This window comes from Vigna umbellata, chromosome 7, assembly GCF_029865625.1.
Source record: "Vigna umbellata cultivar VRB3 chromosome 7, Vumbellata_1.0, whole genome shotgun sequence".
Lineage (NCBI taxonomy): Eukaryota > Viridiplantae > Streptophyta > Magnoliopsida > Fabales > Fabaceae > Vigna > Vigna umbellata.
Genome location: NC_142171.1, coordinates 50,510,774 through 50,525,732, shown reverse-complemented (window position 1 = coordinate 50,525,732; position 14,959 = coordinate 50,510,774). Strand labels below are relative to the sequence as shown.

The 14,959-nt window shown below is 31.3% G+C and overlaps 2 protein-coding genes across 2 annotated transcripts; one reads left to right on the top strand and one right to left on the bottom strand.

The window, feature by feature from the left end:
* Window positions 1-1,245: 1,245 nt before the first annotated feature.
* Window positions 1,246-5,251, bottom strand: LOC124827185 (putative glycosyltransferase STELLO1). Its single transcript, XM_047300186.2, has 3 exons — window positions 3,241-5,251; window positions 2,626-2,752; window positions 1,246-1,979 (listed from the first exon to the last, which is right to left on the bottom strand). The coding sequence occupies exons 1-3, from the start codon at window positions 4,923-4,925 to the stop codon at window positions 1,509-1,511; spliced, it is 2,283 nt and encodes a 760-aa protein (XP_047156142.2). The 5' UTR covers window positions 4,926-5,251; the 3' UTR covers window positions 1,246-1,508.
* A 5,269-nt stretch (window positions 5,252-10,520) lies between these two features.
* LOC148196540 (uncharacterized) lies at window positions 10,521-11,608 on the top strand. The gene is made up of 3 exons (XM_088095415.1): window positions 10,521-10,615; window positions 10,692-10,896; window positions 11,225-11,608. Exons 1-3 carry the CDS (start codon window positions 10,521-10,523, stop codon window positions 11,606-11,608), a joined length of 684 nt encoding a protein of 227 aa, XP_087951541.1.
* The last annotated feature ends 3,351 nt before the right edge of the window (window positions 11,609-14,959 follow it).

Sequence of the window (14,959 nt, the reverse complement as noted above, 5' to 3'; positions counted from 1 at the left end):
ACGACTATAATATGTAACTCTAAAATATGCTACTATTTTTTTAATATCTTTGTATTAACTTCAGTAGGTCTTTTAATACAAGGCCGCATTATTATTATTACTATTATTATATTATGTATTAAATTTAAGCACAATTATTAACTAGTTGTTCTTTTTATTATATATTCCTTAAGCTCAACTTTAGTTTACATAAATATATAGATAGATTACAAGGACAATTAATAATATATTAATTTTTTTCATAAAAAATTTAAAAAATATTTGAAAACACTAAAAATTATACCTCGGTTTATTTATAATTTACTAATCCACAACTTTTAAAATATTTGATAATGTTTTTCTTTTATGAAATAAAAAGAATTAAATTCTGTTAGTACAAAAAATAGTATTTATTAAATTACTACTAGTCCAATCCTGGGATTCGTCAAGTGATAAAAAGTTTAGAGTTAAACTTCAAACCTGATTACTTGTAATATTTATATTCTTTATTTTAATTTATAAATCAATATTGGTATTCTTTATCTTTTGAATTTAGTTATATTCTTTATGCTAATTTAAAATTAATGTTATTACTAATTTTAGAATAATTAGGGTTAAAAATTGTCCCAATTTTTAATGACAAAAATAATAATTTTTTTTTGAAGATCCTTAAAAATTACATGCTTCATTTCTTTCGAACAGTTCCATAAATATTTAAATTGATTGAAAGCTTTTGGGGATTGATGCACCAAAAATCGTCACTTCTGTAAAACTCCGTTAAATTTTTATCAATTTTAAGCACGAAATGAATCTTTTAATAATAAGTTGCTTACATGAAAGAAGCAATGTTAATCTCTCAAATCAATTGTAAAATATGTGGATTCAAAGTATAGACAAACAATTTCAACTCTGCAAATTTCCTGACATTAAAGTTTTCCATTTTCAAACATGTTTCAATGATATACGTATCTTATGGGACAACAAACATTGGCAGAAGAACAGATTCACGAAATTGCAAATGGGTTGGAACAAAGCAAGCATAGGTTCATCTGGGTTCTGTTTGATGAAAGTGAAGAAAAAAAGGCATGAACTTTCAGACCTATTTGCATATGTATGCTAAGCCATCTTGCAGAGTTCTTATCTAGATGTAGGAATAATAGTTCTTTTTTGCATAGGCATGCAAATTCCCAGAAACCACTGCATATCAGACACGCTTCAAGTTGGTATAAAAAAAGAATCTCTTAATGGAGAGATTGCAATGCAATATTGAATACAAATACATTTTCATTTCATTTTTCACAAAAAAGAAGGGAAGAAAAAAATAAGGAATGATACAATTTTCTGTGGAAGAAATCTACACAATAAAGGGTAGGGGGAAAGAGAAGGTTAAAAACCCACCCAAGAAACAAAAATACTGTGTAACACTGTTTTCGATTAAAAATAGAGCGTGTAGGAGTGCTATTTAAGTGTTACATGTTTCTTGCGTCCTCTGTGGTCACCAAGTATCAAGAAGAAAGAGTTTTCTACTTTCAAACTAACTCCATCAGAAGTGGATCTCCTTCTGCCATTATTCTGATAAGCTTTATGAAGTCTTGCTCACTCGATACGCTCCATGGATGAACAGCAGGAACTTTGGCAGTATAAAGAGTGGTGGAATTAGCAGGAGGATTTTGCTTGTAGATCATTGAATCAAGAACAGGGTCAAAATTCTGAGTAGAATCTAGGGACACAAAGAACATAGGAATTGCAACCTTCTGATGAATCTCTAGATTGCCCACAAGGCTAACAAGCTCAACAAAATCACTGATCAATCGCTGAGGAACATAAAACACCTCAGAACTGCATAATAGGAGGTTCTTGTCATTGTCACTTGTTTCTTTGTAGCTCACTTGAAAGTGTGCTGGCATCGTGCTAACAACCTTCTGTACCATGCTTGCTTGTTGTGATAACCAATCTGAACTGTCACCATTGGTTATTACAGAAGACCAAGATTCTGACACCTGAATCCCAGTAACTTTGTTAATGCTCAGAGAGAAAAGGGCTTGCACCATCTTTTAAGAGTTAAAGCCATGCTTCAAAGTAAATTGACTAAGAGTGGGAGAAATAGCATAAAATATTTTCACACTAACATTATCCTGAATGAATATGAATGTAATATCACCAACAGTATGATAGGATAATAGAGTGGAACTGTGAAAAACTTCACAGCAACAACAAATTAAAGAGTAACTAGTCCTTAACTGTAGGTGTTTGTCAGTTTAGTATTTGACTATACAAAATCCTCCCTTCCTAGTACTTGACTTAACAAAATGTCATTTGTTATGGACAAATCTAACTTTCTGCGGATTAGCTAATACATTAAGTTATGGACAATTTTATTTTGGTTTTTCTTCCCCTTTTCTTATCCTACAAGCGTTTGTTGAAAAGTTCCTCGAGTCAGACCAATGCTTACTACTGTTTTACAGATTGGAATGAGGTTTGCTACTCTAGATTAAAACTGTTTTCTTGCAATATTAGTGCATGCATTTGTAACATGGGTCAATAAGCCCTTATAATATCAATTTGGGAGGATTTAGAATGGGTGGAGTTTCAATCATGCAGAAGTAAGAATCCATACTTGGGGTGAGAGGAACAAAATAACAATACCTTATTAGTGATCCACAGTTTAGTTTTATCTGCTTGTAGTAAGTTCCAGTAATTAAGAATGGTATTATCCTGTACGAACAAAAATCCTTCTGCACTGCTAAATTGCTCAAAAATTTTGGGCAGGTACCTGAAATCAGGCGATGGATAAAATTAAAATCATATGAAGAAGAAAACAGGATAACAAACCTCTACAATAAGTGATATTTCTAACTTTCCTCTTCCAAAAGCTTCCATTGTCAACACAGGCTACAAAACACCTCTCACACTACTACTAACATGTTTAAAGTGAAGGAAAGTTCTGTTTCTTCTGCTGTATAAGCAATTTAACAAAAAAAAAAAAAAAAAAAAAAAAAAAAAAAAAAAAAAAAAAAAAAACTGCATTTTACTTCACCAAACAGCCAATGACCCAAAGCAATTACTTGAGATGATTTCATATTTTTTTTAACAAACTTCAGTCTTTTATTGCCTCTCAATCCTTACTCTTACTGATAAAAGAGAACCATCTCAGGTAATCATCAAAGGCTAGTATTTAGATTCAGAAACAATTCCAAAAATTTACAAGTCACCAATTATAATTTAGCAATAGAAAGAAATGTAAAACATAACCAGACATACCTGTATGCATAGTCCAAATGACCCTCCTCTACAACAAGATCTACATCCTTCTTTTCTGACAAAATAACTACAGATCTGAATATCCTTCCATAAAGCAACCTCCATTCAAGAGCGGTTCGTTCCACCGGCCCATTGCAGTGCATTATAAGCACCACATTCCCGAAAGTTTTCCTCCACCGGATCAAATTAGCAATCTCATAATTCACTGTTCCTGTTTCTTCTACGCCAAGATGCACTGATGGCAACTTCTGTGGTACAAACTCTTTTCGATCACCATGACCAATATTTGGCCTAGGCCTTCCCAACTCCAACGACATCAACCTCGGCTGCTGATAGCCAACAGCCAACAAATCCTGCAGCCAAGCAGCAGTAAGCTTCACATCCGTCTCAGTCCAAAACCCCTCCTCTGCCATTGCAAAGCTCAAATCCAGAATCTTCTCAAACAACCTATGCTTATCAGACCGCCACAAAACCAAATAATCAATCAACCTTCCAACATTCACATGAAGATCCTTCTCTTCTGAAAATGGGTACGCCTCAATCCTGTCATACCTATGGACCGTAGGTGGATAAACCGCAACATACCCACCAACCTCCCAAAGCAGCCTCTGCCCCCAGTAACCCCTCAACACATCAGACGCCATCGTGCTCACCGACACCGGCAGCATCAAGGCCCAGAACGCCGGCGAATGGTACAGCGTGTTAAAGGAATTCAACGGCACCATCACACCCTGCGGCAGCGCCACCTTCGGCGCATGCTCGTCGAACCTCACATCAAACGCCTCCAAACTGGACTTCCGGGTGAAGTAAAACACTGAATCTACATCCGGCAGGCCATTGGAAATCCCCTGCTGAATAAACTGCTTCCCTCCAAAAACCTGAGTGTAAAATTCCTCATGCCCAATTTCCCCTGCCCTCTCCAGAGGCAACCCTCTGGGCCAAACCGAACGCTGCCCAAAATGCACATAAGGGTTCACGACGGTTCGATTCGGGTTATCGTGACTATACTGCAACAAAACCTCTTGCCTGGCACCTTCCCCTACTAACTCCACATCAAAATGCTTGCCCAAATCATCATCTATCACCTCCCCTCTATCATCAGCGTCAAAAATCTTCTTGGCACCATGCTGAATCGCAAACAAATAACCCACACTCTTTCTAACATACGAATCGTAAGGAAGGTAATCCACAACCCTAAACCCCAAATTGGCCTGTTCCTCCAGGGACAAAAAGATCGCACCTTTCAGACTCCAATCCGACGGCGTTTTCGACCCACCAACCGCCACCACCTGCCATCCCTTTATCTTCACAAGCCGCCTAAGCGTGTCGCTGGGGCACCCCAACACCGAAACCACGATCCACTTCTCTGTCCGGAAGTTCGCAAACTTCGAGGTCTTGTCCGCGATCGGGGCGATCGCGCCCCACTCCACGCGCGGGTACGCGATCCGCTCGAGCTCCTGCGCCTGCTTCTCGAAGCAGAGCAGCGCCGCGGTGTCGCCGGCGTTCCGGAGGAAAAACACGGCGGCGACGGTCACTACGAGGAGCACCACGGTCACGATCCTGACGAGGTTGTCAGAGACCCAGGCGGAGAAATCGAGGCTCTTGGTAGCTGCCAGCGCCGCCGTCCGTGTTTTGGGCTTCTGATTCACTGATTTTGGAAGTGAATGCTGCTCTTGGACCATCATTGAGTTTGGGTGATGAATTCAATCGAACCTTCCCCCAAATGTATCTTCCGATTGACTTGAGCTGAACACCTTTCAACTCTTTCTTTTTCCTCCTAATCGAAACATAGAATGTTGCTGGTAAGTTTCTTTTGGGGTTTGGGAGTTGAAGTTTTGGTTAAGGTTGTGGTTGCCGACAGGTATGTGTGTGTGTGTCGGTTCCTTAAGCTTCAATGCAAGTGCAGGTAGTTTGGTAGAGTGGAATCTTCTTCTGGTTCAGTTGTAACATCTTCTTTTTATTTTATTATCTTTAATCCTTTTTTATTTTGGTTTGGTGTTGGAAAATGGACTCATTAGGTAAAACTTCACGTTAGGGTATTAATTGGATTTGGAACTTGCTATTATAATGCTTTTGATTTATGAGCTGCCATGTCAATACCTTTTCCAGATAATATCTTCTAAAACTTTCACTGATGTTAAAACTTTTATATTATCATTCATATTTTAACATATATCATATTGAAACTAGGGTACTCTCATGAGTTTTAGCAAATTTATAGTTAATAATGAATAATACATTTAAAAAGATGTGTTAGATTAGATAATGGGTTATTCTTCTTATACCAATTTAGCACATGTTTAGATTTCTCATTAAAGTACTAGTTTTAATAGGGATGGACATTGATTATCAACCACAGTTGTAATATGATATGATTCATAGATTTTTATTGGCTTGAAAAATCAGTTTGAGTTGAACCAAAAATGAAAAATGTTATCTTGATTTATTGGGGACAGAAGGAACCAGGGGGTTTTGTTTTGTGGGTTTGCTTGGTTCTCCTTGACTTGTTTTGTTAAATCAGCACTAGTTTGTTTCCAAAGTGTAGGTGTGTTGGGATGAGAGTTAAACTGGAAACTTAGTTAACAAGTCTATTTCAAACCAATCAATGCTTTGCCATGTGCACTAACAAGTTTCCAAACAAGGGGTATATGGCTGTGACAAAACAAAAAACCTTTGATCTTGGATGTTTTGTTTGGAGATGACTAGAATGCTATCAAGACATTCCATTAAACATTTGTTTTTAATATTTTTGTATGTGTGATGCATGCTTATTCATAGAAAAAATTATTAGTGATATTCAAAAATGAATTATTATTTTTGTGAATGCTAAGAAAATTTAGATCTTACAAAATGATTTCATTTCATTGAAACAAGAGTGATTTGATGGGACTCTTGCAATAGATGGAAATATAAAGGATTCCTAGAAAACTTTACCATTGTAATGTAACTTGTAAATAAGTTATTTGAGTGAACAGTACATATATTTTTTACATTGTTTTTTTTATTGGATAATTATTTTCTAAGTGTGATCCATGATTTATGATAAGATGGTGACCAAATATTCAAGAAGGGTGTAAAATTATGTTTTTTTTAATAGGTTTAATATATCATTTGATCCCAACTTTTTGGGGTTTGGTTCAAAATGGTCTCATCTTTAGAAAAAGTTCAGTAAGGCTCCATATTTTGTTTAAAAATATTCAATTCGGTCCTTTTCGTGGACGCCGTTAAAAACTTGTAGCCAAATCTGAGTTAGGTGTTATGTTGGATGACTACGTGACACTGTGAAGTGAATTGGTGAAAATATTTTAAAAAAATAAAATGACTTAATTTGGGTGGTAGGTTTAAGTGTGGTTAAATTAGGTATTTCTGGGTAAAACATTATGCTGCAAGTGGTTTTGGCTGGTGATTCCTTCAAAATTAAATTGGAACAGCGTACGTACGTGTGTGAGATAAGTGGTCCTAATCAAGGCTAATAAGTTGATGTTGTTGTATTTGGGATTAGGGTTTAATTATATTTTGTTTGATTGACGATGATTCTGCCACCGAAACTTGCTTCTCCTTCCTGCAAAAAACCAACCAGAAATAGAGAAGAAAGGGAAGACAAAGAATGATATCTCTCCCTTCCTACGAAGCCACAACATAACCAGAAACGAAAAAGAAGAGCGCTTTCCCGAAGCGAGCTTCTCTCGCGCGTGACCGAAGAACACCCTCCCAAGTTGGGTTTGTTCGAGACAAGAAAATGATTTGGGAAAAAAATTGTTATTAGAGTTCTTTAGGTGTGAAACAAGCATTTGAGAATTAAATTTAGGGTTCAAACCTAATGCATCCAATTAGAATTCAGAAATTAATAGAAATTGATAACTAAAAGTGATTAAAAGGAAATCCCAACCCTAATTAATTATAATTAAAAGAAATCCCCAAATCCCCAAATTCCCAACCCTAATTATCTGGAACCACTTGCAGCACAATGTTTTACCCATAAATCCCCAAATCAGTCTTAGATAAAGGTAATTTTGGTTTAACCCACACTTAAACCTACCACCCAAATTAAGTCATTTTATTTTTTTAAAATATTTTCACCAACTCACTTCACTTCACAGTGCCTGCCACGTAATCATTCAACATAACACCTCACCTAGATTTGGCCACAGTGGCATCAGCACGTTAAGTTTTTAACGACGTCCATGAAAAGGACCGAATTGAACATTTTTAAACAAGTCTTACTGAACTTTTTAAAAAAGTGGAACCATTTTGAATCAAACTTTCAAAAATTGGGACCAATTGATGTATTAAACATTTTTAATATTATATGAAAAGTAATCATATTAATTTTGTTATAGACTGGACTGATTTTGGATAAAACCCGTTACAAAGTTGGATGATTGGGCCTAGATGTGACCGGTGCGAGCCAGTGAGGCCGACTGATTATACGATACTCGGTTTGTAAGTTTCTATTTGTTTAAAAAGAATAAAAGTTATGAAATTTAATTATTTTTATTTCAATAAACAATTTGTACATATATAGACTTTATTTTTAATTTAAAAAATTATGCTATTTTGTAGTAAAGAGAATTCAACTTTTGAATGTATACATTTCTTTTCCAATTTTACACTTTAATAAGTAATTGTTTTTAAATTAAAACAATCATTTTATTAATTTTATTCTTAATATTTTTTAAATTTAATCATTTTTTTAGTTTGATTATTTTTTTTAAAATAATTATTTTTATAACTAAAATAATTATTTATAAGAAAACAAAATTATCTATAAAATAAATAAAAAATCATCTATAATATTATAATAATCTAAATTTACTTTATAATTAAACTAAAATTTATTTATTTTTATTACAGAAAACGAACATAGATGCACGTCTATCTTGTTATCATCACCTTCTGTCCATTTCTTTTATAGGATAAAACACAAAATTCACTGGTTTCACCATTAAATTCTTTATAATACATTAAAATAATAATTATAATTATTTGACCTAATTAATGATATTCAAAATCAATTTTAATAACACTATCCAAATGTCCACTCAAAATATGTCACCTAAGCTAATAGAAATGTTACCTTAATTAAAAAAAAAAGGAAAACAACTTAAATATGGTTTTTTTCTTAAAACGTTTACAAATTTTATATTCGGTTCTTAATATTTTTTTTTTAGTTCCTATTTTTTTATATGATATTTTTCATTATATTACTTATATTACTATTAATATGATATTTTCATGTTAGAAAGTATTTAAATTAGTATGATAAAAAATTTAGAAATAAAAGAGAAATCTAAAAATATTTATGGAATTATTTCAAAAAAAACAAGCCAATATATACAAATAAATGTCTGATCAGATACAAACCTACAAGTATTTCAAAGATCAAAAGTCAAGAAAAAAAGTTATTGGAGACTAAATACGAAAATGATTGTTTTTCCAGATCGAAAACAGATTTTAATATATATATATATATATATATATATATATATATATATATATTGAGTAGACATTATCTTCTAATATTGTCCCTCTCTTCACCTTCATTTTACCATTTAAGATAATTGAAATGTGGTATAACAAAGAAAGATCTGATAGCTTTGAGTTTGAAAGAATAATTTATTGAAAATAAATTGAATATAATAGTAATTTGGTATTTTAAAAAAATCATTACCATTAAAAATATTGTATATCAAATCATCAAACTAAATATAAATGTTAGTAACAGTTACCATGCAGTAAACATCTAACTGACAAATTAAAAAATAGGATTAAAACTCAAAATGAAGTTATATTTATTATACTAATACTGAACTATTATACAATAAATTAATATGTCATTAATATTTTTCTTTAGACCATGTTAACATTAGTATTTAATGGCATACTTAATATATGTAATTAGAATTCAAATAAAAGTATAGTTATTTATGAATATCATTTATTTCTTTTATTGTTATACTACAAGATTTGGAATATATGCTGTATGAAGAATATATTTTAACCTATTTTTCTTTTAGCTGATTGTATTAGTAGAAAATTAAGTGACTTTGTGACATGGATTTTTCATTTACCATGCATGAAATCTTAAAAGCAGAGATGAAAGAAAAAAGAAAAATTTGAAGTAGATAGGTAAAAATCTTCTAAGTGGAAGTGTGTTACAAAATATGGGGATGTAAATAGAATTTGTTAATCAAACATAAAAGTCCAGGCCCAATAGAGATTATAGAAAATCACAAACATCCAATTAAACCATTTTACAATGTATTATTAACATAGATAAAATATATTATTAATCTAGAATTTTTATTGATATAATTTTTCGCTCAGTAATAATAAAAATACTGATAATAATCATATAGCTAAAAATTATACTAAATAATACTCATACATACTTTTCTTTAATTCTAAAATAGATATCTACTTCCTTTTGTTTTTACATAATAATACGTACATTCTCTATACATTTTAAATAAACATAAACCTTTTTTATATTTTTAATAAATTACACATTTACTTATTTTATTTTATTTCAATAAAATTACAACCCAACGTCTTATTTTATTTATAAAAATATAATCTTTTAATTTTTATTTATCAAAAATATATTATTTTTATATTTTAAAATTATATTTAAGTTTTGGTGAAAATTATATGTGAAAATAAAATAAGATAAGTGGGTGTTTATTTAATGGTAAAAACAATTATGAATTATTTTATTGCAAATATAAAAAATGTAAATGTAAATTTTTAAATTAAAGGTAATGGTTGGTGTCCAGTCAAACTTGACGTGCTGTTTCTTCTAAATTAAATAAATAAAATATTTCTGACTTCCAGACATAGGCATGTAAGAGAATTACCAGTAACTAAATATAATAAAATGCTAAAGTAAATACTTGTAGTTAGGCAATGAATTTACATATCTAAAAACAGAGAGTAATCATAAACCTTAACAAGGTTTTCTTAAAGTATTTTAAAATAGAGAAAATAAAAAATAAGAAATTATAATTTATGATTAAAATTATTTTAGTTGTAAGAATTCATTTATATTGTTCTAATTTTTATATAAACTAATTTATGTTTTAAGAAAAACTTATTTTAATTTTTATTACTCCTGTTTTGTGTGATATAAATGACAGTATTATTCTTGTGTCTTAATAATAACAATAAACAAAAACTGTTAGACACACGCGGCAAACATGGACGAAGAGAGAGAAAATTTTGAAAACATTTCAATATACCCGGGAAATTTGAAAAACTGAGAGAAAACAGTGAAGGCAACGATGTCTTCATTTCCGAGTTCGGAAGAACGAACTGTTGCATCGTCTCTGCTTCTTCTCAACACCTCACCTCCGTCTCCCTTGCTTTCTACTCCAAAGTAACTGCAACAGTTTCAATTCTACTTTTCTTGGTTTCGATCTCCACTCTGTTTTCACAAATTTCTCTCTCTGAAGGTTTCCCTCTGATTCAAGCGATGCAGTTCCAGAGAGGAGAAGCAACAACAGCACGCGTTCCGGACAAATATCGATTTCCTACTGTTCTAATAAATCCTCATCTTCCTCTCTCACCAATGACAGCGGTGATTCATCCGAGAAAGAGATCAAATCGCACAGTGTATCATTCTCTGCTATCTTGCGTTATAATCAGATGAAGCTTAAGGTTGATTATATATTTCTGTATACCTTCTCATTAGTTGCATCTTAGAGTTTATTTCTCTTCATTTTCTGTATGTGCTTGTGTTTGGAAGCATAACAAAACCAAACTGTGATATGAGAATTCGCTTCACTCATTCTTCTGATGAGATTATGCATCTTGTTGCTGTTGTTTCTAGTGATTTTCCGTTTTGTTCTGTTCTGTTGGATTTGATAATGTGTGATTGAGTCTAAGGGAGAGGATAAGAGATTTAATTATTTGATTGATAGTTGCTATTTATGTTACAAATTTCTGGATTGTTTTATGTAAACTGAGGATTTTAATTTTGTGAAAGATTGCAAGGAAGATAAGATCGAAGGTCACGTGGACCTCATCGTGCTCCGGCGACCGGAAACCGAACGCCGGCGAGGCTGCGAATATGCTCTCTCCTGTTTCCGCCTCCGGCGAGGCCTCTTCCTGCTTGTCGAGCAGCTCGAGCGGCATCTCCAGCGCGCGAAGCTTGCGCTACGCTAAAAGATGCAGAGGCGCGATTGTTGAGCGTGTGACCGGGATCGGACGTGAGACGGCCGAGCCGTCGAGTCGCCCAGCTGGTTCGCCGCACCTGCGTCGGCGTGGCGAAGCCATACTCAAGTTGCTCTCTTGCGGTGACTCCTCTGAAGTGAAGATCCGTCAAATGCTCGGTGACAGCCCCGACACCAGCAAAGCTCTAAGAATGTAATCTCTTTCACTCACCCAAACACGCATATTGTGCCATGCAACATAAACGTTTACGTGATTTAAATATAATAGGTTTAGTGTGGTTGATTTCAGCGGATTGAAATCATTAACCGTTTGATTTTGTTATTGTAGCGAAAACAAGCACGAACCAACTGTTTGGATTTTTCATACACACAATAAGGTTAACAAATCACTCTCAGGATGTGTTTAATAGAGAGTAAGAAGAGGAATGAGTAAGATGAAAAGAAGCAATAAGAGAGAAAATATATGGAAAATGAAGTGAACTGAGAGAAAAAGTAAATGTGTTAAAGGAGAGAGACACTGGTATGAGTAGAAACACATTGGAAAAAAATATAAAAGTACAAGTATGTCCTCATTGTTCCTAAGATTATTTTTTCCTTAAATCATCTCAACCAAACATTATCTCTTTCTTTTAATCATCCATCATAAAGTTATCCACCAAATAAATGCTTAAAATTTACCAAAAATTGAATCTCACTATTCTTTAATGAATGTTAATTACGACAATAATAAATTCTAATAATAGTAAACATGTTTAAAAGAACCTACTAAATATTGATATTTAATGCTCATATAAATGTGGTTATTTTTGTTGTCTGATGGAAAGAACACTGTCTCTAGGTTGCTAAGGGTGGATGCTGTGAAAAGATCAGGCTCGGGAGGGCGTTATGATCCTTATGTTTACACGGTACACATCTTTATAATTCACTAATTAATTGAGTTTAATTTTTATCGCATGAAATTCGGTGTCATGTAATAGTGATTCATGCAAATAATGAATTACACTTATCCTATCTTTTCTCCTCACATCTTATTGCTTCACAAATACAGCTCTACTTAGATTATTTCATTTCCTTGTTTTCATGTTGTTGTTTTTTGGAAAACACATTTTTCTCACAGATAAGTGGATGAAGCTAGCGTTGCTAGCTAGATTGTAGCGGATAAGTATACTCACGGATAGGTATATCATATTTCGGTGCAATTTCAGGTATATATATCCCTAAACTAGAATAGGGAAATTTTGCTGTAGCCCAATTATTATATAGTAATCTAGAGTTTTTTTATGCTTATGATGATGCACTATAGAAATCAATAACCATCATTGAGTACATAATGCTATCCGAATGTAAACCAATAATCATAGCTTAAAGTACATATTTTTGTTTTTCTTCTTGCTATTTTCTCTGTCTTTTTATTTTCTTGTTTGGTTCTTGTTATTCTCCACATTCAAAATATGTCAGTTGTGCAATGAAAAATATATAAAACTCAAAAGTGGTAGAACAAGATTGAAATGTTAAGTTGATGATTTTTATGTGCTCTCCCCATACATTAAGTGATGACCACTGTATTATAAAATTCACATTTGAGCAAAATAACTCTTCAATGTATTTATTATACAATATATGATGCATTTCCTCTCTCTCAATTGCATGAAATCTAACAAGAATTGGGTCATTCCAGATTGAAAAATCAATTAAAAAAAGGTAGTAGTATTCAAACAATGAAAATGATTATAGACATTTTGATTGTCTACATTTATTACACACTTTATTTTTATTTTTTCTATCTCCCTTCTTCTTGTCATATCACATAACCTATAAATTTATTACTTTTCTTCTCTCTTAACTGTATACTAGATGTTAATACACTACGTTCTTGAATTATTACTTTTCAAACTTGTGAATTTTAGAAAACATTAATCAGGCATTTCGAGTACACTTTTGATTCCTGAATTAAGCTCGATACCTAATTTTCGTAAAAAATATATTCTTTAACTTGGTTCAAGTTTGGAGTTTGAACCCATTGTTCAGATCAAATGTTTATATAATATATATATATATATATATGTTCTTACAAATATGAATGTAAATTATCTAGCTTATTAAATAATATTGTATTTGTAACTTATTTTCAATTTATTAAAATTTATATATTTTATCAATTCCAATTAAAATGAATAGCTTAATTTATTGTGTTTAAAAAAAATTATAAGTACATTATTTTCTTTAAATTATAAAAGATTCTCGCAATTATTTACAAACAAATTTTTAGGAGAACGAGTTTTAAAATTCTAAATCTATTTTTTTAAAACTTGAATCCAAACTCACCCGTTTATTTTTATTTTTTCATCTCCCCTATAACCTATCTGAACCTCATGACATGAAATCTTTACATAAATGTTTAGAAACAGTTTGTGAGTGCGATGCGATATTATTCTTAACACAAAAAAAAAAGAGAAAGAGGTGAATTATAAAATGGAAAAGGAGATGGAGAGTGATATAAAATTTATTTTGTAAGAATATTATAACTTTTAAAGATGTAGATAAAACAATTTTCAAGTATTAACATATTATAAAATATTGAGTTTTTCTGTAAAAGTATTTGTAGTTTTGTATATATATTAAATGTTGTTAATTCAAAATTAGATTATAAAATTACTTTACTGTTGTATATTTTAAATAAATCACATAATTGTAAACATAATATGATAATAGAAATTATTTATTATCTTAAGTAAAATAAAAATATAAAATAAAATAAAAAAAGGTTTAATTAGTATCTAAAGTATATCAATTTTTTTATTTAATCTACTTTATAAGAATGCAAAGATTTGATTGATACAATTTATTATTTATATAAAAATATTAATACTCAAATTTATTATCGACTACATATATTAACTATTTTTTTATTTAGTATTGAGTATATATTGGTTGAAAATACATACATATATATATATATATATATATATATGTGTGTGTGTGTGTGTGTGTGTATATATAAATATTAAAAAGTGTCATTAAAGAAAATAATAAAAATTAACCATCATTCAAATTAGTGGACATTAACTCTTTCCTATGTCATGATGATAAAAAATTAGAATAAGATTTAGATTGTGTGGAGATGAATAAATTTAAATATTTAAAATTTGAATTGTTTTAAATCTTTATTTTGATAAATCAAATTAAATATTTTAAATTTCAATTTGTTAGTTCTGACAACGTAATAGTATTGTGTATACAAAATATTATGTAAACAAGTTAAAATTTCAACAAAATTAATGTTAGCTAAAATTAATATTAACCTCTTAAAACTCGTATTCATAGAGAAAAGAGAGTTCAAAGGAGAAAGAAAAAAAGTATGAAAAGAAGAGAAATAAAACAAAGAAAAAGACGAAGAAAGAAAGAGAAAACAAAAAGAGAGAGGAAAATAAGATTAAGAAGGAAAAAAAGAAAGTAAAAAATGTGAAGAGAAAGACAAAAAGACGGAAAAGACAAATAAGAAAGATACGAAGACAAAAACATACAAATGAGAAAATAAATACAAGGTT